Source organism: Chaetomium strumarium (genome assembly GCF_033439665.1).
Source record: "Chaetomium strumarium strain CBS 333.67 chromosome Unknown B0T15scaffold_6, whole genome shotgun sequence".
Taxonomy (NCBI): domain Eukaryota; kingdom Fungi; phylum Ascomycota; class Sordariomycetes; order Sordariales; family Chaetomiaceae; genus Chaetomium; species Chaetomium strumarium.
Window position 1 is genome coordinate 2,555,143 of NW_026944434.1, and position 24,414 is coordinate 2,579,556.

Here is a 24,414-nt window from a genome sequence, read left to right on the forward strand (position 1 = left end):
TCCCGTGACCGCGTCGGCTCGCAAAACTGCCGCCAACATCACGGGGTCGAGTTGAGGTCTGCAGCAGAGGTGGATGTTAGCCCCGTGTTGCGCTGCAACTCCTGGTCCACCAGGGACCCAGTTTTTCCCTCCATTCGAAGCGAGCTGTTTGTTCCGGGCGGTACAGGGCCCATGTCCAGGAAGGGATGTGCGACTTGCAGCCAAGAGCCAGACGGATCATCCGGGAAACCTAACAAGGCAGCGAGGGACATTCGACGCACCATCATCTAGACTTCTGTCTTGGGGCCCTGTCGGGGACTAAGTCCCAGGATCAGCGCCTCGGAATGCTCTGCGAGCTGGCGAATCGACAGCGAGGAATAACGTGATTCTGCCGTGTGATTATCATGAGCAGGAAGGCGAGATGCACTTGGGAGGACCAGGGCGCTGATTGTGTGAGTGCGGCGCCTGCGAAGGGGGAAAAGATGCGCTCGACTGGAGTCCGGGTTTGGCAACGAGTAAATATGCGCAAGTCGGAGGAGCAGCAGCGACGGTGACTCGTACGGTCGCGTTCAGTTGGCCATCAAGGAGGATAGGGAACCGTGCTGCTGGGCGGTTTCGGTGCAGTATCCCGTGGACGTCGGGGAAGCTAAGGTATGACGGCTACTCGCAGTCGAACGACAATGTTAGCTACTGTGCCACCAGTGCTGCTGCTGCGCTCCGGGGTTGCCGCGATGAAGACTAGCTGCAAAGGCGTAGGCAGTTCCTCAGACGCAGGCACAGATACAGGCTTGAGTTTATGATTGCCAGGATGTTGCCTTCTCCTGTTTGGAAAGGAAACCGCAAAATCGCGAGTCCCGCTGTGAGTGGGACGCCTAGGTTGTCGGGGTTCGGTCGGTCCAGAATCCAGATCAGGCACGCCCCTGGGTCACTCTTCCTTTTAGCAAAGCCTTCAGCGGCCACCATCACGTGCAAGGGTCGCTTTGATGCTGAAGTTAGCATTAGCTTTATCCGTCACCCTCCTCCAAATCTAATAGCAGCAACTGACTACTATGAAGCGAACCAGAATCCCTAATACAGAAACCTAGATCTGTGGTTTCCGAAGGTTCACAATGTGTCATTCCCCATCTTCTTCCTCGTCAAAAAGCGGTACGCGCTATATTTCATCCACTTCCACGAGGCACTGGGGTTTGAGATGCCCTCCGCATTCCGCGCAAGCACCTTAGCCCTCGCTGATTTTTACGGCCACCCAGTCTTCCGACTACCTACCTCGCTTACGAATACACATACAGTACATGTACATTTTCACTTAGACACTCTGTTCCCATACGGTAGTGATTGCGATTCAACTGGCGGAGCCTCGAACAGGCTAGACCTAGAGCCGTAAGACCCCCACTTCAGGAACAGGGCATGAGGTATCCGTGAAGTGAACCGCTCCTAAAGTTCATCCTTTATCAACAAGAGCCGGACACCTAAGCACGACATGACAGCTTATTTACAAGGCTCAAGGCGCCGCCCCTGTATGTATTGTGAAAGGTGGCTGGGATGTGCAATTCATGCCGCTCCCCTCCGTCATCCGGCTGCTTTAAGCGCTGGTCATGTTCACTTCGTCATGTCAACTACTCAAGACAACCAATAAAAGCGGACCCCATCCAACTCACCCTTTACCTCCCGTGCCTCCGTGCCTCCGTGCCTCCGTACTGCCGCCGACAATGGTTGCACCGGCGGGCCTAATTTGACAGCGCGCGACTTGACCATGAAGTCCGTCGAACAACCTCGAAACCGTCCGACTGACTACTGCCAAGGCGGTTTCATCTGTTAATACCTAAGTAAGGTGACAACCAGTGCAGTCGGTTTATCCCTGGCATACCTCATGCACTCGCATGCGGGGGCGAAGTCCAAGACTGGATGTGCCCGCGAGGCAGGATGGTTACAGCGCGCTTTCAGTCCTTCAAGATCAACAAGCTTAACATGAAGTTCCAGGAATGTCAGGAACCACCCGTCTACGGTATAGGAAACAGTTCCATCTTCCACGATTCAATGAACCCCTTAGTTTCATAAGTTCGAGCACTGATCACAGTTGCCTGTGACAGTTGTGTCGCATCATTCCCACCTAACCTGTCTCGAGCCTGTCTCCCATACCTAACATGCTTCTGTTCACCACCATGTCATGCTCTGCACACCCATCTAATTCCCCTCTAAGGTATATAACCACTCCGCCCCTTCTTCCTCACCTCTGCGACCACATCAACCCACACTTCCGGCCGCCTCCTCTTCTCAGCCGCAACCTCCTCCAATACTACCCCAAACCTCAACAGCTGTTCCTCAGAACACCACTCCCCCGTGGCCATCAACCCAACCGGCACATCCCCCGCCCCGTTCTTGCTCCTTCTCCCCTGCACAAACCCCGCCGGCACGCTGAGACTCGGCAACCCACAGAAGTTGGCCAGCCACACATACTCCATACTCTGCATCGTTCGATCGCCGTCATTCACGCCCCACCGCATTTCGGCGCGCTCGTCCACAATCGGCAGGCCCTCGCACGCCATCGTCGGCGTAATGATCATCATGCCCGGATGCTCCCGCCACAGCCAGGCCAGGTGTTGCATGAGCAGCCTGCGCAGCTTCTGCGCCAGGAGATAGTCCGTCGACGGCGTGACCCGCCCCAGCGCGAGGAGGATCCGGTTGGCCGGGGTCAGGTTGGATGTGTCCGGCAGGAGCGTGGCCGCGTCGGTGAGGACCGTCATGGCGTGCGCGAGCTGGCCCTCCCGCAGGAAGGGAATCGTGATGGGCACCGCCGTGTACCCGTGCTCGGCGACCAGGCGGCGGATTAGGCTGTTGCAGAGGGCTTGGATCGCCGGCGTGGCACGGGCGATCCAGGCTGATGGGATGCCTAGGACTTTGGGGTCTGAGGGGGATGGGGGCCTAAGACGTAGGGGAGAGGGCAAGGGAGGAAAGGGCGAGGTTGGGTGGGGGGCGGCGATGACTGAAAAGAGGGCTGCGAGAGAGGCTATGTCGCATGCGATGGGTCCGAGCACGGCGCAGGTTGGGCTATGGTTGGGTCCCGGGCGGAAGGAGAGGCGGCCGTGCGTGGGTTTGAGCCCGAACACGCCGCAGAGGCTGGACGGGATCCGGATGCTGCCTCCGCCGTCGCTTCCAAGACCGATGGGGATCAGGCCCGCGCTGACGGCGTACCCCGTGCCGGAAGACGAACCGCCCGTGTAGTAGTTGGGGTTGTGGGGGTTGCGCGGCGTGCCGTGGATCGGGTTGTTGCCCGTTGTGTCGAGGCCGAATTCGTGCATGGAGAGCTTGCCGAGGATGAGGGCGCCTGCGGCTTCGAGCTTTTGCACGCACCACGAGCTCTCCTGCTTGTCGCGCGGAGACGAGTAAGTGTTGCGCGAGCCGAGACAGGTGTGGTAACCCTCCACATCATACTCATCTTTCACGGCAGTCGGAACCCCATCTAGGGGCCCGAGGGAGCGGCCTTCTTTGTACCGCTGTGTAGACTCGCGTGCTGCGGCGAGCACCTTGTCGGTTCGCAACTCGAACCAGGCCTTGGAGTGCTCGGTTGGGTTGGGTATGTCACGCCGGATCAAGGGCAACAGTGCCTCGGCGACATCGGTGGGCGTCAAGGCACCCGAGAGATACAGTTCGCGGTAGTCGGCCGCTGAGTAGTACTTGGCCCCGGATAGGTCGACTGGCGGACCAGGCTTGTCTGCCTCTTCCACGGTTGTCGTCGTCGAGATACCATTGGCCCCTTTGCTTTCGGTCGCGTCCGAGAGAAGAACGACTTGAGGCTCAAACCATGGCTCATAGTCCTCGATGTATGGAATGATCTTCCTCAGCAAGTCGAATCCGGTATTATGCCAGATCATTTCCCGGAGGAACCGGAACCATTCCAAGCTAACTGCTCGTCAGGCCACGCATCTCTGCCGTCCAAGAAGACGTACTTACAGATATGCCGCCAGAACGAGCACAAAACCCCTGAGGGCCGGGTTGTTCTTTGCCGTCTCATTTGCCCCTGGAACATCTGGACTGCCATGAAGCTTAGCACAACTATTATCACGAACACATAGCTTCCACATGAGGATGCGCTATCATGGTCGTACCCTTTCATGGGCTCGGGCCCGTTGAGGAATCTGTGTGGTTGCATGACTGCATGTCGAGCGAACCCTGCTCCGTCGGGTCGTGACTGGGAACAGGGGAAGGCTTTGAGTGCAAACACTTACAGGAGGTAAGGTATGTACTAAGGTAGTACGCGAGCCAAGTGAAAGGTGCAAGTTTATTATTAAAGTAGCGCCGGTAGGCCGCGGGGACCGGGAATCCCGGGAATGCGCAGATGTGACTGCAAGTTTCACACGCACACGTGTAGTTCACATGCAAGGAAAGGTGGTGCGTTCCAAGTTCGACCCCCTGTTAGTTAACGTTAATGGGGCAACCGACCTTGTCCTGCAAGCCACCTTCACCGCTAATGACCGACAAACGAAACGCCAACTTTATCGGCTCGTGCCGTGTTTGTCTTGGGTTCCCGGTAAGTTTGGAAGATCTAGGGCAAGCAGCGGGGCCTGCGTGTCTGGGGGGCCTCGAGAACTGAGCACGGGTTGGGCTGCCGTGATGCCCGCTACCTACCTATCTGATCGATGTAGCCGGTATAGACCGTCCTGCTCCTTGAGGACACTCACGGCAGGAAAAGAGCACCACAAATGCACAGATGGTATTCAAGCCTTCCATGTTGAGAGTCAAGAGCACACGGCCACATGGTTAATAGAATCCCGTCAAGCAAGTCAGGCTACCAGCCTTTGTTGATCTTTCCAGGTGGGTCCATTTAAGCCTCGATTGTTGCATATTCTCCACCCCTAAAAGGCTTAAAGCTGATAGAAAGTTGGGGCTTGGCCACTCTCTGATGAGTGATTCTGCGTTTGCCTCAGAGGGCCCAAAAAGCGACCACCACATGATGATGCACCCATGGACCTTCACTTCGGTTTATCCTACGATGCCCCTCCTATGTCTCGGATCTATGGATAGCCAGAGCCGATCCAGGTGATTATACAGCGCACTTCTTTGATTCAGGTCCACCGAATAGGACTTTGGGTTTGACCGACAGGCTGGGGATGAGTGCCCCCCGACCGCCTGATACCGACGGAGACGTCGCCGAGCGATATCGTGAGAAGCTCCTGGTTCGTGGCCCTTTTCTTCCACTGATTCCTCCATATTCTACAACCATAGAATAGGAGTTCTTGCTAGCCCTGAGCGTTGCATTGATGCCGCCCAAGACTAGTAATAGCACCATAGACACATACGTAGTCTCATTTTACTACCCCATTCCTCACCCCACAATCAGCTGCGTGATTCTCAGCGGTAAAACAAATCACTAACGTTGCCACTTTCAGGAAGAATTTGGTTCAGTCCTGGACGAATCTCTTATCGTCCTGATTGCGAATGAGCGAGATCTCGTGAAGGATTATGACGAGATTAGGCATATTCTGTGCCAACTAGCGGAATCTGCTCGCGAAGAGGCGGCCACCGGCTTTGACCCGTCAGGATTGGGGAGCTTTGCCGACCTCGAAGAGTTTCGCCTTGACGAGACAACCAGCAGCGGCAACGGAGGAGCCGATTCGTCAGCCGGATATGCCACGACGATTTCCGTGGTCTCAGATCAATCTGAGAACCACAGACTCACCGAGCAGGTCAATCTGAGCGACGAGCAGAAGGTCCAGGAACTCAAACTTGTCTTCCAAGACAGATGGAAAGACCATACTATCAGATACGTTCTGAAGCAATGCAACGGGAACCTGGAAACAGCCTTCGACGAACTTCTTAGCCGCCAGTACCTCGAGGAGTCCGGGGAACTTCCCAAGGGAATCGATGGGTTTTGTATTCCGGACGAGGACCGACAACCCGGTAAAAGCAACGCCGGCCGTGGTCAAAAGGGCAGGAAGAGAAACAAAAAGCAGGTCGTCGCCATCACCTACGATGCGGTGTTGCCCACTGTCGACGACGCAGAACTGGAAGGGGCGAAGGACTTCCACCAAACGGCCGGCCACCGAGGCGCGGGCCTAGTTCGGCGTCTTCCGCCGCCATCCCGTCCACCTCTTTCCACAGTTAAGATAACTCCGCAATCTGGGCCGCCGTACCCACCAGCATCCCCATCTCCACTATCCACCGACTTCGGCGCCTCCAACCTGCGCACCGCCGCCGCCCTCAGACGGATGGGCCCTCTCGGGCGGCAAGGCGCCGTAGTCTACACCGAGCGGGCGAGGGAGGAGATTCGCACATTCCAAGCTCAGGCCTCCCTGATGGCCGAGACGCTTGTCGCGCAGCAGAGCACCGACAGCGTGCTCGATCTTCACGGGGTCTTCGTCATGGACGGAGTACGAATCGCCAAGCAGCGCGTCTGGGCCTGGTGGAACGGCCTCGGCGAGAACCGCAAAGCCCGGGCGAAGCAGCACGGCTTCACTGTTGTTACCGGCGTGGGGAAGCACAGTGCCGGGGGCGTATCTCGTCTGCGGCAGGCTGTCGGCGCGTACCTGAAGAACGATGGATGGAAGGCGGAGACCTTGACGGGCAGTTTCTATGTCACGGGCCGGGTATGACGTGATGTCACATCTGTTTGGGGACGGCGTTCTTGGCATCTGCGGTGTGGTGTGGCATGGTTTGAACTTGACCGGGACCGGCGTTGGATATTGGTGCGTGATGGACGATATCACTATGGAGAGATACCTTGTGTTTTCTGGATGCCATTTTCGTGTCGATCTTAGGATTCATGGGAGAGACCTGCAAGTTTACCTATGGAGGCGTACGGACATGTGCCAGAGTTCCCAAATTCATAGAAAGGAGGATTGATTTGTATACGGAGGGGAATACCTCCTCTACCAACGTGTACCAGCTATGATTAATTCATCAGGGACATGCCCGACTTTCTGCCTCCATCATTGCTCACAGCGGCCGGATGTTGCCGAAAGCAACGGTTCTTGGCAGGGGTTTGCTGCACCCCAGCCACCCCTTGGTGGGACTTGGAAGCGGCCCACCAATCACCGTTTGTTGCCCTGTGCTTCCAGCACATGACCCATGACGGCATGATGTAACATGAACGCACACATGGTTGGCGGTCAGTCCGCTGCCGCCTTGCCTGGGTCAATCTCATCAGCCCAACACATTCAGCCCTTCCCATCCACATATTATTCCCCAGCACGAGACGCCGACTGTCTGTCTCTGCACCAGCACTCTGAACATCCTACATTGGTCGAGCCGCTGAGCGGCCAGCTATCGACCATGACGAAACTCCAGAGCCTGGTCGCCTCCAGCGGGCTTTGGCTGACAACTCTGGGTGCCGCTACCGCCGCCGTCTACACACCGAAACACGAAGCGGGACGCTGCGCGATTCGAGGTCATTGCGGATCCAAGAGCTTCTTCGGTAGCCAGCTGCCCTGCGTGGACAACGGGCCAGCCGAGGAGCCGGACGCCAAGTTACGGCAGCAATTGACAGAGCTCTGCGGCCCGAAATGGGCTCAGGGTGCGGTCTGCTGCAACGCCGACCAGGTGGATGCACTCAAGTCGAACCTTGCGACGGCGAATCAGATAATATCGACATGTCCCGCGTGCAAGGACAACTTCTTCAACATGTTCTGCACTTTCACCTGCTCGCCAGACCAGTCGCTGTTCATCAACGTGACCAAGACCATGGAGAAGAACGGCAAGACACTGGTGACCGAGCTGGACCAGCTGATTTCGGAAGAGTACGGGTCGGGGTTCTACAACAGCTGCAAGGACGTCAAGTTTGGGCCGACAAACTCGAGGGCGATGGACTTGATTGGGGGCGGCGCCAAGAACTACACACAGCTGCTCCAGTTCCTGGGCAAGGAGCGCTTCGGAGGCTCGCCCTTCCAGATCAACTTCCCCGTCAGTTACTCGGAACCCGACATGAAGGCGCTACCGATGACACCGAAGAGGTGCAACGACGATGATCCGAACTTCCGCTGCGCTTGCATTGACTGTCCGGCGGTATGTCCGGAGCTTCCGGATGTCAGGGAGGCGAGATCGTGCCACGTCGGGGCGTTGCCATGCCTGTCTTTCGCGTCCATTCTGACGTACGGCGTCTTGTTGTTCCTGTGCGTTTCGGCAGTTCTTGTCCACTTCGCATGGAGCAGGCATGCCAAACGTCGGAACGAGAGGCTCAGGCTGCTTACGGATGCGGCCCCGAGTGACGACGAGGATGAGGGAGACCTTACCGAGAACGGGGCCATGTTCGATCGGCCGCAGAGCACATACGTCATCAACACCCTGTGTGATGCTGCCTTCGCACGGCTGGGTCACATTGCTGCAAGGTTCCCGGCCTTGACTATTGGGAGCACTTTCCTTGCGGTCCTTCTTCTCAGTGTCGGCTGGTACCACTTTGACATTGAGAAAGATCCGGCTCGCTTGTGGGTGAGCCCGACGTCCGCGGCGGCGCAGGAGAAAGCCTTCTTCGACTCCAATTTCGGGCCGTTCTATCGGACCGAGAAAGTTTTCCTTGTCAATGACCTGGACTTCTCGGCTCCTGGGCCGGTGCTAAGCTACGACACGCTTCTTTGGTGGATGGATGTCGAAAAGAGCGTCCGTAACCTTAAGGGCGCCAAGTATGGCAGCACCCTGCAAGACCTCTGCCTGAAGCCAACGGGCGATGCTTGTGTTGTCCAGTCTGTCGCGGCATACTTCCAGGACGATCCCGATATGGTTGACAGGGACGGCTGGAAACGCAGGCTGCGGGAGTGTGCTGACTCCCCGGTCGGGTGCCGTCCAGAATATGGTCAGCCCTTGGAGCCAAATATGATCCTTGGAGGCTACCCTGGGTCCGGCGACCCCGCCGATGCAACGGCTATGACGGTCACCTGGGTCCTCAACAACTACCCGGAGGACTCCGCGGAGGCGGACCGCGCGATGGACTGGGAAGAGGCTCTCAAGACCCGGCTGCTGGCACTCCAAGACGAGGCTAGGGAGCGAAACCTCCGTCTCTCCTTCTCGACGGAGATCAGCTTGGAGCAGGAGCTCAACAAGTCAACCAACACGGACGCGAAAATCATCGTCATCAGCTATATCATAATGTTCCTCTATGCCTCAATTGCGCTCGGCTCAACGACCCTATCATTCCGTGACTTCCTCCGCAACCCGGCGATATCGCTAGTCGAGAGCAAGTTCACCCTCGGCGTCGTGGGCATTCTCATCGTGCTCATGTCTATCACTGCTTCCATCGGTCTGTTCTCTTGGGTGGGCCTCAAAGCCACGCTCATAATCGTCGATGTTATTCCCTTCATTGTTCTGGCCGTCGGCGTCGACAACATCTTCTTGATCGTTCATGAGTTTGAGAGGGTGAATATCAGCCATCCAGATGATATGGTTGAGGTCAGGATCTCCAGAGCGCTTGGCCGGATGGGCCCCTCGATCCTTTTCTCCGCTATCACCGAGACCTTCTGCTTTGCCCTGGGCGCTTTCGTTGGCATGCCCGCGGTGCGCAACTTTGCCGTCTATGCTGCTGGCGCGGTCTTCATCAACGCTATCCTTCAGGTTACCATGTTCGTCTCGGTTCTCACACTGAACCAAATCAGGGTCGAGGATTCCCGGGCGGACTGTTTCCCTTGCGTGCAGGTCAAGTCTGCTAGGATACACCTCAGCGGCAACAGTACAGGTAACGGGACTCGATTCTACGAAGAGCCTTCCGAGAGCATGTTACAACAGTTCATCCGCAAAACGTATGCACCGAGGCTGCTAGGGAAGAAAACCAAGGCGGCCATCATTGCCATCTTCCTCGGTGTCTTTGCGGCCGCCGTAGCCTTACTTCCCGAGGTCGAGCTTGGGTTGGACCAACGTGTCGCGATTCCCGACGATTCCTACCTGATTCCGTACTTCAACGATCTGTACGACTACTTCGACGCTGGCCCGCCAGTCTACTTCGTTACGCGGGAGTTTAATGGCACGGAAAGGGTGCAGCAGCAGAAGATTTGCTCTCGCTTTACCACTTGCCAGCAGCTGTCCCTTACGAACATTCTCGAGCAGGAGCGGAAGAGGGACGATGTTTCGTACATCTCGTCGCCTACTGCGGGTTGGATTGATGACTTCTTTCAGTGGCTGAACCCGGATAACGAGGCATGCTGCGTCGACAGACGCAAGCCATGCTTTTGGAAGCGCGAGCCCGCATGGAACATCACCTTGACTGGTATGCCCGAAGGCGCCGAATTCGTGCACTACCTCAAAAGGTTTCTCACCGCCCCCACCAACGAGGATTGCCCCTTGGCCGGCCAAGCGTCATATGGCTCCGCTGTCGTTGTCGACGAGGACCGCGACACCATCCTAGCCAGCCACTTCCGTACCAGTCACTCCCCTCTCCGCAGCCAGGATGACTTCATCAAGGCTTACGCCTCCGCGCGCCGCATCGCAAACGACATCAGCGCCAGCACGGGCCTCGACGTCTTCCCCTACTCGGTCTTCTACATCTTCTTCGACCAGTACGCCAGCATCGTCTCTCTGACCGCGACGCTGCTCGGCTCAGCGGTCGCCATCGTCTTCCTTATCTCCACGATCCTGCTCGGATCGGCGCTCACCGCGGCCGTCGTCACGATCACCGTCATCATGGCGCTCGTCGACATCATCGGTGCCATGGCCCTCATGGGCGTCAGCCTCAACGCCGTCTCGCTTGTCAACCTCATCATCTGCGTCGGCATCGCCGTCGAGTTCTGCGCTCACATCGCCCGCGCCTTCATGTTTCCCTCGCGCACCTTCATGGAGAGGGCTAAGAACCGCTTCCGGGGGCGCGACGCCCGCGCGTGGACTGCGCTGGCGAACGTGGGCGGCAGCGTCTTTTCGGGCATCACGGTCACCAAGATCCTCGGTGTGACGGTGCTTGCCTTTACGCGCAGCAAGATTTTTGAGATCTATTACTTCAGGGTGTGGGTTGCGCTAGTTGGGTTCGCTGCAAGCCATGCGTTGGTGTTCCTGCCTGTTGCCTTGTCGTTGGCTGGTGGTGAAGGGTATGTGGATCCCGAGAGCGAGGGCGGGCTCGAGGAGGATCTCGCCACTAGGCGGTATCGGGCGCTCGTACCCGACGGCGATACGGACTCGGAGGAGGAGGATTAGGGTGGGACTCCATGTCCACCGAGGAGATGCTGCCTGAAGCCTCGCGTCCGGCCCCGGCTTCTAGTCAAGACTGGATCTGGAAACAAGCCGTACAATCCATCGGCGTTCTTTCCTTTCCCGGACCGTCCACCTGAGGTGCTACGTATGTCTCTGACTCCCAGAGCATTGTGGCCGGCCTCCTTTATGTCTCCCGAGAATCCAGTTAGTGAACGGTTTGCCGGCCCCGTCCAGAAGAAGATGAAGAGCAAGACAACGTTACGGAAGCGGCCGCCATTACGCACTCTAAACGAGATTCCGGAGGAGGATAGCGAGGAGATGCTTCAGAACGACATCGAGGCACACATAGGAAGGAAGATAAAGTCTGTCTAGGCTTGAGGTTGGGAAGGATACAATCAGGGAGACGGGTTCATCATTTTTTATTTCCTCCATGCAAGACATTGGCATGCAGGGGCGTACAGGGAAGAATAGGACAGCGAGAGATATGACGGAGCATATCCAGACAGGCTGGCTAGAGAGGTTACTGCAGTTTGTACTTTTGGTCTTGGGAATAAGATAGACCCGGCATGTTTCGCTTATATGATCTATGGTAGTGATCTCTAAGCTCGTGAGGAGTTATCGATTCAATCCATGCTGTATTACTACCGTCATGTTTCCTAAGGTGGTTTTTCCATAGTCCTTTTCTTCTCCTTTTAATTCCCTAGGACCTTCAATATCCGCAACCGCTACATCGAGACTTTATTCCAGCCCCTGATTCTGGTTGTTGATCTGCATCATTGGGGTTTTGGCAGTGGGCGCATTACATAAGCCGTCAGACGGTTGCCCAAGGGCCAAATCATCTGCCGAAACTCGAAAGGTTCCGAGAAACGAAACCTCACAATGCAGCGAGGCTAGCGCCACGACTCAGCAGGGCCTTCGGCACATGTTTCGACCACTCTTCGATTGCTCATCGCTTCCATGTTTTTCGCTGGAGCCGTGGCGCTGCAGAGCCAAGTGGCCGCACCGTTGCTGAGCGCGAACGCGCGAGGCCTTCTGTAGCGATGCCGAGCGCTGCCTTTGCGCGCATTGTTGCAGGTGATCTGCTTGCCAGTGGACACTTTCTATCTTCGAATGGCGGCTGCTTGGAGACGGGTTGCCGAGTGCGACAGCAGTGCTTGTAGGTTGCTTATCACTTACCCGGCACTGCACCCAAAAGCGCAGAGCATGGCACGGGTTGAGGGAGTCGACATCGCTTGCATGGGCTTCTGCGCTTCTTTTCCGCGGCTTCTGATGATATCGCATCATGGAAGTTGCCGGCACCTAACCAGACGAAAACAGCACAACCCAACTGAGGTTCGCTGCTTCAACCTAATCCTGCGGTACCATACCATACTATCGCATCTCTACAACGTCCTCTCTGGCTACGGGGTACTAATTTCAGAGCAACCTGACGGCGTCCGCCAGCTGACCAAAACTTCGAAGTGTCGGCGACTGGGCGCGACCACAACTTGATGCCAAGACCGCGGAACACGCTTGCGGGACCAGGAAGCTTAGGGTTCATATAACTGTACTAACTGCGTATGCAGAGTAGAGTACATACGAACTTACGAAGTAGTACAATTTACCAAAGCCTGGCAGCCGTGGCCAGCCCAGCGGGACTGCGGCTGTGGGAGCGATTGGACATGGCATCTGCCGATGGTTATTGGGGGGTGGATGACGGGGGCCGCCGTTGCCCCGCCCCCTCACTGATTCGAGCTGCGCTCCACGGCCCCACCATCCCTTGCGCAACCCCGGACACCGGCAATACAGTTCCAACGTCGCCTGCTCAACCACGTCAACCCAACCCAGCGTCTGGGCAGCGCCTGGGGAGGGTGCCCTGGTACGTGAGGGATGACGCAAGTTTGCCAGCCCTTTTCTGTCCTGCGCCTTGTCTGCCGAGGCGGACTGCCCCGAACACTCGTTCCCCACGGGGCTGTAGCAAGGTGGGCATGGCCCAGTTGCCTGCTTGCTTCCGAGGATGGGAAAGGGGCCGCCACTGTGTGCAGTGAAGTCGATCCTACGCCGAGCATCCGGTGTCATCCCCGTCTTTCGTCATGGGAACAGACCTGGTGGGCGGATCGGTGTCTCTCTCGGGATGTGCGCTAGAGAGAAGACGCTCGCGCTTACGCTCGCTCCTGGAACTTTGGAAGGGCGCCGCCAGCTGCGAGCAATTCCCTCCTGGGCTGCGCTAGCTCACCTTGTAATATCCTCCCGCGCCGTAGGGATCGCTCGTGCAGGACCACGAACCAGGAATCGCGCTTGTAGGCGGATTAGCTCCCGAGCCGTCTGCCCTGCCGGTCGGGTGGCTATTCGACGGCATACCCCGACCTGACCTCCGTCCAGCTCGGCACTGGCGGGAAGCCAGCCGTGGGCGATCCCTCTTACATATAGATAAAGAGCCTCGCATGCGTGCCGTAATATGGGAAATACCACGCAACCACCTCCTTCAACACACACCCTTCCGCTCACGTGGCTGGCCTGGCCTTTTCAACAAGGAAAGCCCAGACATAGCACACAATGATAACGGATCAGATAGTGCTGGTTGTCAGCCAACACTGGCTGCCCATTTCCCTCGCCGTCGTCGTTGCATGGCTGGTGAGGAACAGGTACCACAATGGCCTGAACAAGTATCCGGGCCCGTTCCTGGCCTCCTTGACAGACTGGTGGAGGTTCTTTGATGTCTACCGACGGCGGCCCGAGAGGACACACATCGAGCTTCACAGGAAGTACGGTCCTGTCGTCCGTCTCGGGCCCAACACGCTCTCGTTTTCCGATCCGGAGGCGTTGAAGACCATCTATGGGCTGAACAAAGGCTTCATCAAGGTGGGTGTGTACCTCCACCGAGTCCACTCGGACTTATACCGCGACAAGACTGACCTAACTCCTCACGCAGTCAGACTTCTATGTCGTCCAGCAGTCGGTGGTCAAGGGCCACAGCCTGCCCTCGCTGTTCAGCACGACAGACAACGATTTCCACATGCAGTTCCGCCGGTGCGTCAACTCGGCCTTTGCCATGTCGGCCCTGGTGCAGTACGAGCCGTTTGTCGACAACACGACCAAGCTGTTCCTCAAGCAGACCGAGCGGCTGCACATCGACAAGCCCAAGGCCTGCGACTTCACGCGCTGGCTGCAGTTCTACGCCTTTGACGTCATTGGCGAGATCACGTACAGCAAGCGGCACGGCTTCATCGAGAAGAATGAGGATGTCGATGGCATTGTTGCGTACCTGACGAAGCTGTTCCTCTATGTAGCGCCGGTATGTGTCTCATCAAACCGCTATGCCAACATGACTATCCCCAAAGCTCAACTGGCTGACATTATAACCCCCCTTATTAGATCGGCCAAATCCCGATCCTCGACCGCCTCTTCCTCAAAAACCCCATCTACCTCAAGCTCTCCGAATGGGGCCTGCTGGACGCCACTTTCCCCGTCGCCAAGTTCGCCCGCGCCCGCATGGCCGAGCGCCTGCCGCAGATCCAGAACGGCGAGCCCGTCCTCCCGACCTCCGAGTCCAAAGCGCTCGTCAAGTCGCCCGACCTGCTCTCCAAGTTCATCGCGGCCCGCGAGGCCCGCCCGGATTTCATGACCGACACGCTGGTCCAGACCATGGCCGTGAGCATGGCCTTTGCCGGGTCCGAGACGACCGCCATCTCGCTGTCGGCCGTGTTCTACTACCTGCTCAAGAACCCGCACGCCCTGGCCCGCCTGCGGAAGGAGCTTGATGACGCGGCGCGCGAGGGGAGGTTCTCGGACTACGAGACCGGGCTCGTGACATGGCACGAGAGCCAGACGCTTCCCTACCTGGACATGTGTGTCAAGGAGGCCTTTCGGCTGCACCCTGCCCCGGGCTTGCCTATGGAGCGGGTCGTGCCCAAGGGGGGGTTGGAGATTGCCGGGCGGAGGGTCGCGGAGGGGACTATTGTCGGGTGCTCCGCGTGGGTGCTGCACAGGGACGAAAGGATTTTCGGTCCGGACGTGGAGGAGTACAGGCCCGAGAGGTGGGAGGTCAAGGGCCCCGGGGACGAGGCGCGGGTCAAGTTGATGAATGGCACGATGCTCCAGTTTGGCATGGGCAGCCGGACGTGTATTGGGAAGAATATCAGCTTGTTGGAGATCTATAAGTTGGTGCCGACCATGTTGCGGCGGTTTGAGGTAAGCCCCCTCCCACTTTCCTTCATTGGTGTTGTGTGTTTGGTATAATAGATACTATGACTGACAAGGACTACAGATCAGCTTCGATGACCCCAACTCGGAGTGGGAGATTGTCAATGCTTGGTTTGTCAAGCAAAACAACTTCATCACGAGGTTCAGTCTCAGGGATATTGTCATGCCGGAGAAGGGGGCCAAGGCCGCGGAGAAGTGAGGTTTGCTGCATTCGATGGGGTTTATCTGCTTTAGAGGGTTGGGTTGGGTGTCACCTACATGTACATATTGCTTGGGCGATACGAATCAATCATAGTGTATTGAAATGTCAGATGGGTTGGTCGTCTTAACTCTTCAACAAATGGTTTTGGAATACCAAACATGCCCTTAAAGGTTTTCGTCCATCCTCTCGTGATCCCGCTTTTTCCAAGCTTGCTTGAATGGAGGATCGAAGAAGGTAAGAAATATTGAGATTGGGCGACCGACTTTCGCCCTGGCTGGCCATGAACTACTTGACCGAACTAAATAGAGGAGGTAAAATAGGTGCTTTTTGGGGGGAAAAGAGATGCAACTGTAAATTGAACATGTGGTCCCACAATCTCCACAGCAAGTGTGCGCACGCGGAGGATGTTAGACGATTTCTCACAGCTCAACCACTACACCACGAAGAGTTTCATGGCAAAGTGTATAATTGCGGTGGCGGTTGAAAGGACAGCCCACCATGGAAATTTATATACCTGCCATATCTTATCTGGTTCACCCCTTCACGTGTGTACTCCGGCAGTTTGCCCTCTTCTCACCGCAGTAGTCGATGTCTGAACTCCATTATCCCACAAGCCAGACACATCTTGATAGGTTCTGGGTCACGTATCAGTGAGGAGACATTCCATAACCGACTATGTGCCTGGGAAAGATGGTGGAAGACAGAAGAGCCGGGCCACAGCTGCACATCAGGCAACAAATTCGATTCCCAGGACACCTACCCTACTTTGAATCGTCTATTCCCTCCAAACGGCCACGTCATTGTCCACCTCAAAACCCTTGGGCTTTCCGTAAATGACAAGGGCTAACCGTCGACTTTGTCAGTTCATCCAGAGATTACAACATACCTAGGTAGCCAGTAGGTAATCACCTATCCCACATGCACTTCACTTCGAGGGAAAAGAATTATAGCCAGCAAGATTGGACAGCCGGTGTGAGGATACCAACAGCACGTCTTGCCCCTTTGAAAGTCGGCTTTGTCCAACTCCCCCAACCACGCCGTCTGAACAAGATTCTTCGCCAGAGCCTCCTCGCTGCTTTTCAACTTCTCTGGCCGAACAAGCCGTCATAATTAGTAGTTTTGTTTATATTCGTTCATCTCTCCCTTGTATTATTCTTTTTGTTTGACATAGTTGCCCACAGGGCGTCGAGACCCATCGCATGCTCTCTTCGAGGGACATCCAGATCCATGGGATCATCTCTGCTCAGACTCAGGCCGGGCTGGGAAAGCGTCATAGTTGGCAATTTTGTCCACATTATTCAACCTTTCTATCTCACCAATCGATCATTTTGTTCGACATAGCCAATGAGGCGTCAGCAACCTCGGCACCTCGACTTTATATGAAAAGGTAGTCAGACTTTGCCGAGAATAGTAAGGACCTTACCGGTGATTGCAACAACGACAACGTTGTGCTTCCGCCCACACTTCTTGACTCTCCGATCCAGTCTCCAACACAGACACTTCTACTACCAGGTCCTCGACCAAGATCTACTTGTGTAGCTTCTCCTGCCGGGACCCAGTACGGTGCCGTTATCGGGATAGTCCCAGGAATATATAGCTCCTTATATAGCTAAAGCGATTCACCCGCATCGGCCACGATCTGTCAGCCGACCTTCACGTCGCCCTCGCCGAAGCCCTATGGCAGGAGCCGAGGGCTTACTTACGACATTCGAGCCATCGCGGCCCAATGCAGAATTGATTTGGTGCGTTGCGAGATATGGCGTTCTCTCCCGGCACCACCCTCGTCGCCGCCGCCGCCGTCGCCGTCATCGGTCTACAATACTCGTAGTAGGCGTCGCGGCCGCCAAGGGGGTGGACAGCACAAAACGGCAGCCGCAGCGGCGAGTGGTCGACCCATCGCTGACGGAGACCCAAGTGGCGGAGATGATGTCAACTGAGATCGTATGGTCGCCGGCGGGGACGTGAACTCCCCGTCTATGCCGTGGTGATGAGAGATGCGTTCCAAGCTCGACTGAGACGTAGAGTCCCTGCTTGCTTTCGCTCGAAGCCTTGAATATCATCACTTCCCCGTCGACGGTTCACTTTTCAGACAAGACCCTGTAAGTGACAGAGTAGGGTCTCGTTTGGTGCAGTCTTCTGCTTCGCGGACGCGTATGGCATGTAGCTCAGGCCGGTAACTTGCAGATCGCCGCCATGTCGGAAGGCAGAACCTCTTCAGCACCACGCTGTACCCTGGCGTGGGACCGATTCGGTTGTGGCATCGCGCTGTGTCGTCTGGCGTGGAATACCCCAATTTCAGGATCTTGCCGAGCGTGCCTTTCTAGCGCAGCGACTGGAAACAGGCGCTGACCTAGATCCATGTCATCGTCGAGATTGATTGGCCTAGATAGTTTGGAGCCAAGCTGTAGCTGTATAAGGTAGTTAGCTGCTTCACGGCTTGGCTGCTCGCCGCGGCGGCGAACCCCTTCGCTGAGCTGGCCGTCATCGCGGGAGAAAGCGAGGTATGCTACACCACGGCAACTGGATCCCAGACCATGGTCGACGAAGTGAGCGACTGGGCGTATAAGTAGCGCGCGGAAGATGCGGCAAACGATTAAAAACCGCACACGCAGGTCAAATCTTGTTCAAGAGCCCGTCGACCGAGGCGCTGTACCATGCGGCTTCCTATCCCCGTTGTAACAAGACGACCCCGCTCATCTGCGAGGCTTTGTCTTGCCCTCTCGTATACGCGCCATCCTTGGCAGTACTCGTCATGGTCGAAATGATCATCCACCTAGACGGCAACGTTGCCCAGGACTAGGGAATGGACGATATACGAGGTTAGATGACCTCCTCGGGCGTTATAAAACGCTCATGGAGTACCATGCCGTCCCGATTATACCACCGGACTAGTAATAGAGGCTCGCCGGAAGCTAAGAATCCTTCCTAATCATCTAGGAGGAACGACGTCTCTGTTAGAGGTTCCGACTAGACAATGTAGGAGCGTGACGTAAGCGATTCTAACTACGGGCTCGCTATAATACATTCTCAGGGTCATTGGGTATGTCGTGTCTGGTTATATAGAGGAGTGAGCAAGGGCTAGGAGCCCTTGCTCCGACTCGGTAAGATCCCTGATGCGGTAGGGACGCCGGTCCCGTACTTGTTGTTGGTAGGCCTATACCCAAAGTTAGTATACCGACAAGGTGCGGTATATTAGGGCAACCTGGTCATGTCGAGACAGGGCCTTCTAGGTCCCTGCCATTCAGAAGACGTATCTCGTCCGGTAGCCCGGTCGTCAACGGGTACTGTTGTGTCTGTGAAAGGGACAGAGTGCGCTTCTATTGGTGACGAAGCTGGGGATAAGACTCGTGGGGAATAGTCAAAGAACGGGAAAATGGGAGAATGAAAAGAGCGACGAGGAAAACATTGATGTGTCCAAATTTCCCGTCTTGGCGGATAGGACCTGGTGTAAGTCAGAATCCAAATAAGTGCCTAATATGAGGGTGGTGGTGCAGGTTGGGTCGGAAGTGAACCTTGAGATCATAAAAAGCGGTTCCTTGGACCAATCATTTCATCAAGGCGCGATGGCAGAGTGGTCTAATGCGTGAGACTCGAAATCTCATCTCTTCGGAGGCGTCGGTTCAAATCCGGCTCGCGTCGTTTTTGCAACATCCCTCTCCTAAATTCACATCCAATGAAGTCCAGCTTATGTTTTTGCCCGATCGAGCTTTGTACGGAGGCATTTGATTCAGGCTTTCGCTACAACTAGGTAGTATTTGTCCCTGAGGAACGCACGTAAAATACCGATGTAACCTGAACTGGTGGTGACATCTGTTTATCATAGCGGGGATGAAAACAGCCCATCGAATCTGGTTACAAATGAATGATGGTCCCATCATCAATCCTTCCCCAGGTACCCAATTGACTACCTAGATATTGTTCGGCTGCTGTGGTAACAGCATCCAGCCAAGAAGGGTCGGCCGGAGAGAGCACCCCCATCCATACAAATGCGCATATGACCGGTTTGAAGAAAGACTAACCAGCGGCTCTAGTCCGCCTAACGCTCAAATTTATGACGTGGCCGATATCTTGCGCCACGTCTTGAATTGTTTCCATGGGCCATGCCAGCTTTGCAGAGCGAATACCTTTGAGTTATTTCACGTTGCCTCTCTTCCTGTCGCCCATGCACTTGGCTCCACGAAACCGCCTCTCAACAACAACCCCCTGTATTTATTTCTCCCCCTTCCTCCCGACCGCGCTCCCATGGGCATAAGAATAATGCCACCTCTCCCCCATCATGTCCGCCCTAATCTTATACTCCTTCTCCAGCGCCGGCACCGCCCTAAAGTCCACCTCCACAACCCTCATGACCTCCTCATTCACCCCCTCGGGACCCGCTACCCTCCCCAGCACGGGCACAACAACCTGGCTGACCCCGCCGGCGTTACAGAACACCACGACGCTCTCGCTCTCAAACGCCCGCGCAACCATGACATTATTCAGAAACAGGCTCTCACAATCCGGGTTCATCCCCCGCCGCTCCTCGTCCAGATCGCTCCCGTCCACCAGCCAGAAGCTGGGCACGACGATCAGCTCGGCGCCGTCGGCCACCAGCGCGCGGAACGCCTCGGGAAATGCCACGTCCCAGCAGATGAGCATGCCGGCGCGGATCGGCCGGTCGTTTTCCTCGGGTCCCCAGCTGAGGGGCGTGTCGAAGGCCTTGTGGGGCGTGGTCTGGGAGATGCCCGCTGTGAGATGGGGCCGTTCCGGGTGCCAGAGGTTGAGTTTCTGGTAGGAGGCGATGAGGGAGCCCGTGGGGGAGATCCAGTAGGCCATGTTGCGGATTTCTTTGTCGTCGTTGTCGTCGTCGCTTTTGTTTTTGCTTTGTGGGTTCAGTGAGGAAGAAGAAGAAGGAGGAGGAGGAGGAGCGGGGTGGACCTCGCAGATTGTGCCGGGGACGATGCTGATGTTGAGCTCCCGCGCGAGGGCCTGGTAGCGCGGGAGGTAGGTTGCTGACTCGGCGCAGGCCGAGATGAAGCCTGGGTGGTCCGGGCACCACGAGGTTAGGTGATATTCAGGCAGGACGGCGAGGTGCGCGCCTTCGGATGCCGCTTGCCGGATGAAGGCTTCGGCTCGCTTGAAGTTGTCCTCGACGGCGACATCCTGGCCGTGGGTGTTAGAAGGGTTACGGTGAGTGAGGGTGGCGGTGAGAATGAGCACTGGACACCAGGAAAACAAACTGGTTACTCCGGCCATGATAATCCGGAGTCCGGACTCCGGAGAGCCGCAGGCAAGATCTAGAAGAATGCCACTGTGAGCTCACCTTCGGCTGAAGCTGGATAACCGCAAATTTGTAAACGGGCGCCATCGGGATCTGTGGTTGCTCTGTATCACGTTCTTTTGGTTGACATCCAACGGTCCAGTGTCTGAGTGTCTTCGCAAGTAAACAGACTGACAATAAAGAGGTGTTGATCTGGGCAGGAAGCTGCTTTGCACCCGCAAGAGAGTTGGTTACGCAAGGCCCGAGCCCGGCATAGAGACATCCGCCGGTGTCCGGCTTATACCCCGCTTCGAGTGGATCTGCGGCCGCACCGAGCGGAGGTCACTGGAGGTCCTTGAAGGGGGCGTCGGCCCGAGGCGAGAGAGCACAGAGGATCCGAATGCATCTTTAGCCATTTCTCATTCGTGTTGATTTGTACCTCCGTAACTGCTGGTAATGATATCCAGCTACTTTCGTGATTCGTGGCCTGGGAAACACGTACTGTCCATTCTATGGTTAAAACAAGACCACAAGACCGCCCGTCCCTCCGATGCATGACGATCCCAAAGCCAGATCCCTTCCCGCCCAACGCCGTCTCCTCATAATGCTGTCTCCCCTCAAAGAATGGTGCCGAAACTGAGAGGTGTGTTAGTGGCAGAGACTGTGCATTGCGGAGGATACTCAACCTACCCGAAAGTCAACTTGATGCTCCGGACGTAGTATTCCAGCCAGTTCCGCTTGGTCACTTCCTCCTGACCGATGGGAACACCCGTCCACTCCACGCGCATGACCGTGACCTTGTCCACGTCGTTTTGGTCGAACTCGATCTTGAGCTTCGAGTAGTGACCCGTCGGCCACTGTTTCAGACGCCAGCTCTGAACAATCTTGCGTGGCTCCTCCAGCTCCAAGTACTCGCCCGCTACGTTTCCGTCGAACAGCTCGAATTTGCCGCCCTTCTGGGGCCCCTCGAACAGCTTCGGCGCTCCACGGGTGAATGCGGCTATCCGCTGGGGATCGGTGAACGTCTTGTACATCTCTTCAGCGGTCGTGCGGAATTCCTCCGTGTCATTCACCGTAGTCGTGTTAACGATGCTGCCGCTGTTCGTCTGCGAGCTCGTTGCTGTCGCGGGCTTGGCCGCGGCTCCTGTCGGAGGGTGGTACTTGGGCGTGGAGAACCCGCTCGACGGGTTCGACCCGGGCGCGTGCTGGATATCCTTGCCGTGCTCGGCGACAAGCGCTGGCGACAGCTTCAAGAACTCGCTCCGAAGCTGGGGGACGAGCTTGGACCGCACGAGGTCCTTAACCGGCTGCTTCTCCTTGGATTCGGAGTAGATGTCGATGTCGAACTGTCACTCTCGTTTTAGCCAGCCGCGCCGGGCAGACTCCTACATACAGGAAGCGCAAACCTACCACAAACTCGTCCTCCGCCAGGTCATGCGAGACCTCGGGAATGGTGATGGTTCCCGAGATATCATCGTCTTCGGCGATGGAGCCTGGAGAGAACTTAGCCTACGGTTCCAGAGAAGTCTACGAGGGATGCGGGCCAGGTGCCATGGGAGGAACAGGGTGATTTTATTCTATGAAAATACGTACCTGCATACTCCAAAGTTAACTTGACATCAAAGATGGTAATGACCTTCCCCTTGCGCTGCGCCACCTCGACATCCCCGTTCATGCTGATGACCTTGGTGATCTTGGCTGCCACATCCCCCTCCTTCGCCTCAAGCTTGGTGAGATTGTCCTCGAACCATTGCCGCGTCCACGCCGAGGCGTCCTTGTTCACCCAATGCCAATTGTTAGGGTTGTGCAGAACCATCTTGTCAGTTGCCGCGAGGGGTTCGACGCTGGTCTGGAGTCGATCTACGGATTCGGTCAGCAACGAGCTTAGACAAGCTGAGGCTAGAACTGAATGAAGCAGTGCTCGATCAGAGTTGGTCTGGTGGACCGCAGCATCTGTCATCAAAGGAGGGAGTACAAGTCACCCTATGACTGGTGCCAGCTGAACGATCATCAAGGAGCAATTGGCCGTCGACGGAGAGAAAACGAAGTCTATCGACATACCTGTTGTGAGTGGTGGATGATCTGGCGCCGTCGGGGATTGTTGTCGTGGAAAGGCGAGCTGAATGGGTTGGGGAATTGGGCGAGGCTTCGCCCAAATGAAGGAAAAGGGCAATTGTCAGAGAGCAGCTTGGAAAGCTCTAGAAATCACAGCAGGCTCCAATTTGGGCGGAGAGAACGGGCAGTAACCACCACCGCCTTTGGTGGGGTTGTGTTCCTGAAAGGCTGCCGTTGCTGTGGGTCTCGGATCTCGACTTTCAGCGAACACAAGAAACTGCCTTCCGCGCTGTTTCTCTGTTTTTGAATGATCGTATTACGAGTGTGTCTAGGCAGAGCATGTACATGCTTCTTACTTACGAGAACATAGGCCAGAAGCCACATAGCTGTCCAGTTATACTATCATTGGAGAGCTGAATCTACAAACACGCATTGCAAATCCATCATGGCAGCTACAGTCTGACAAAGGGACTATGAGCACTATAGTTCTCTAGCCTCTTCACTCTGCATACTAACGAGATGTCTACCACTCTCTGTACACTCTTGCTTCTCCGTCCGCATACATATAGAGTATACGGTGTGCGCGAGGTCTCCTGCGTACGACGCAAGGAGCTCTAAGGCAGCTGCCGAACGACGACCTATAGCGTCAGTCAGCAACACAACATACCATGGACCTCAGGTCGCTGCCGAGTGCCAATGCGTGGAGCAAAACACTCTCATAAGATCGAGAGTTGGAGTTCGGAACTTCGAATCGCGGCTAGTCCCTATTCTGGGCCCACCGGCTTATGTATGGAGTGCGTACCGGTTGAGTCCCGTGCCGGGAACCCCGGGCTGACCCGCAACCGCCGGTTCCCACTCTGGACGACCGGTATGGGGCGCCGAACTGGACCCGAAGAAAGCCCAAGGAAATCAACGCTGTGGTTCCAACCAACTGGGAGATGGGCGCCAAGATCCAACGGTCGGGCACGCTGTGGGCTTGTTCAGCCCGCGGACGATCCTCGGGTTCAAGCATGCAGCAATGCTCACTGAAGCCGCATTCATAAGTCGAGCCTCAACCTTCCAAGCGCCTTAGGTTACTTCCATCTTGAGGTCACACCCGGAAAACCCCCCTTCCGCTGCTCAGATGCGGCCAAGCAACAATGCAAGGCTGTCGACCTAGCTTCACCAAGGCGCCCTGGCTACCTAGTTAAAACGCCCGAGAGCGGAGCGTCGACGTTAATCACAACTATTTTGAGCTTTCTCATGGTCGTCCGGCGGGTTCAAGTGCAAAACAAAGTGAAATGTGAGTTCCTCTCGGAACGAGAGTCATCCGATGATGGCGGATTGGGTATAATGAGGACCAGCAGGGCGAATCGGCTCTCAAGTCTATGTAGTTGGCCCTGCGGAGATCCTGCTATTAATATCTGTTCCCCTTCGATCCCTGAGATCTACATAACTTAGAAGGAGTGGGGAAGAGCTGCTCAATGGCGTCTCGAGGAACGCGTGATCTCTGTCTTATTGGATGGCTACTTTTTGCCCACTTAGACCCATCGGTCTCGATTCTGGATGCGCTAGCATACTGTGTAAGTCAGATATCGATGTTTGGATGTTCTGAGGCCGATGCGAATCAGGTGTACCTCGAACTGGATCCCGCTCTGACCCGAGTCACTTCTCCGCT

General features: G+C 56.1%; 7 protein-coding genes and 1 non-coding gene across 8 annotated transcripts; 5 read left to right on the top strand and 3 right to left on the bottom strand.

The window, feature by feature from the left end:
• Positions 1-2,174: 2,174 nt before the first annotated feature.
• Positions 2,175-4,129, bottom strand: B0T15DRAFT_486960 (amidase signature domain-containing protein; the record flags this gene model as incomplete). Its single annotated transcript, XM_062866399.1, has 2 exons — positions 2,175-3,879; positions 4,086-4,129. 2 exons carry the CDS (start codon positions 4,127-4,129, stop codon positions 2,175-2,177), a joined length of 1,749 nt encoding a protein of 582 aa, XP_062719373.1.
• A 739-nt stretch (positions 4,130-4,868) lies between these two features.
• B0T15DRAFT_280173 (uncharacterized protein) lies at positions 4,869-6,904 on the top strand. The gene is made up of 2 exons (XM_062863566.1): positions 4,869-5,153; positions 5,367-6,904. Exons 1-2 carry the CDS (start codon positions 5,088-5,090, stop codon positions 6,567-6,569), a joined length of 1,269 nt encoding a protein of 422 aa, XP_062719374.1. The 5' UTR covers positions 4,869-5,087; the 3' UTR covers positions 6,570-6,904.
• Positions 6,905-7,248: 344 nt separating this feature from the next.
• B0T15DRAFT_401857 (sterol-sensing domain of SREBP cleavage-activation-domain-containing protein) lies at positions 7,249-11,082 on the top strand (the record flags this gene model as incomplete). The annotated part of the gene is made up of 1 exon (XM_062865134.1): positions 7,249-11,082. One exon carries the CDS (start codon positions 7,249-7,251, stop codon positions 11,080-11,082), a length of 3,834 nt encoding a protein of 1,277 aa, XP_062719375.1.
• A 2,294-nt stretch (positions 11,083-13,376) lies between these two features.
• B0T15DRAFT_280305 (cytochrome P450-like protein) lies at positions 13,377-15,627 on the top strand. Its single transcript, XM_062863567.1, has 4 exons — positions 13,377-13,920; positions 13,991-14,353; positions 14,434-15,249; positions 15,326-15,627. The coding sequence occupies exons 1-4, from the start codon at positions 13,615-13,617 to the stop codon at positions 15,458-15,460; spliced, it is 1,620 nt and encodes a 539-aa protein (XP_062719376.1). The 5' UTR covers positions 13,377-13,614; the 3' UTR covers positions 15,461-15,627.
• A 1,592-nt stretch (positions 15,628-17,219) lies between these two features.
• Positions 17,220-18,263, top strand: B0T15DRAFT_513753 (uncharacterized protein; the record flags this gene model as incomplete). Its single annotated transcript, XM_062868063.1, has 4 exons — positions 17,220-17,274; positions 17,511-17,562; positions 17,889-18,009; positions 18,093-18,263. The coding sequence occupies 4 exons, from the start codon at positions 17,220-17,222 to the stop codon at positions 18,261-18,263; spliced, it is 399 nt and encodes a 132-aa protein (XP_062719377.1).
• Positions 18,264-19,020: 757 nt separating this feature from the next.
• On the top strand, positions 19,021-19,102 carry B0T15DRAFT_t180. The gene has a single exon. It is a non-coding gene; the product is annotated as a tRNA-Ser (tRNA).
• A 404-nt stretch (positions 19,103-19,506) lies between these two features.
• On the bottom strand, positions 19,507-21,004 carry B0T15DRAFT_280385 (carbon-nitrogen hydrolase). The gene is made up of 2 exons (XM_062863568.1): positions 20,766-21,004; positions 19,507-20,605 (listed from the first exon to the last, which is right to left on the bottom strand). Exons 1-2 carry the CDS (start codon positions 20,808-20,810, stop codon positions 19,673-19,675), a joined length of 978 nt encoding a protein of 325 aa, XP_062719378.1. The 5' UTR covers positions 20,811-21,004; the 3' UTR covers positions 19,507-19,672.
• Position 21,005: 1 nt separating this feature from the next.
• Positions 21,006-22,518, bottom strand: B0T15DRAFT_560728 (activator of Hsp90 ATPase; the record flags this gene model as incomplete). The annotated part of the gene is made up of 3 exons (XM_062870535.1): positions 21,006-22,048; positions 22,113-22,195; positions 22,296-22,518. 3 exons carry the CDS (start codon positions 22,516-22,518, stop codon positions 21,389-21,391), a joined length of 966 nt encoding a protein of 321 aa, XP_062719379.1. The 3' UTR covers positions 21,006-21,388.
• Between the last annotated feature and the right edge of the window lie 1,896 nt (positions 22,519-24,414).

What these genes read in the sequence shown, in the direction of transcription:
- B0T15DRAFT_280385 (XM_062863568.1), bottom strand. Translation starts at nt 20,810, where the DNA reads ATGGCGCCCGTTTACAAATTTGCGGTTATCCAGCTTCAGCCGAAG. An exon ending in TTATCCAGCTTCAGCCGAAG is followed by an intron (nt 20,606 to 20,765) that starts GTGAGCTCACAG and finishes ACCCACGGCCAG; the next exon opens with GATGTCGCCGTCGAGGACAA.
- B0T15DRAFT_280305 (XM_062863567.1), top strand. Translation starts at nt 13,615, where the DNA reads ATGATAACGGATCAGATAGTGCTGGTTGTCAGCCAACACTGGCTGCCC. An exon ending in TGAACAAAGGCTTCATCAAG is followed by an intron (nt 13,921 to 13,990) that starts GTGGGTGTGTAC and finishes CTCCTCACGCAG; the next exon opens with TCAGACTTCTATGTCGTCCA. An exon ending in CCATGTTGCGGCGGTTTGAG is followed by an intron (nt 15,250 to 15,325) that starts GTAAGCCCCCTC and finishes CAAGGACTACAG; the next exon opens with ATCAGCTTCGATGACCCCAA.
- B0T15DRAFT_280173 (XM_062863566.1), top strand. Translation starts at nt 5,088, where the DNA reads ATGAGTGCCCCCCGACCGCCTGATACCGACGGAGACGTCGCCGAGCGA. An exon ending in GATATCGTGAGAAGCTCCTG is followed by an intron (nt 5,154 to 5,366) that starts GTTCGTGGCCCT and finishes TGCCACTTTCAG; the next exon opens with GAAGAATTTGGTTCAGTCCT.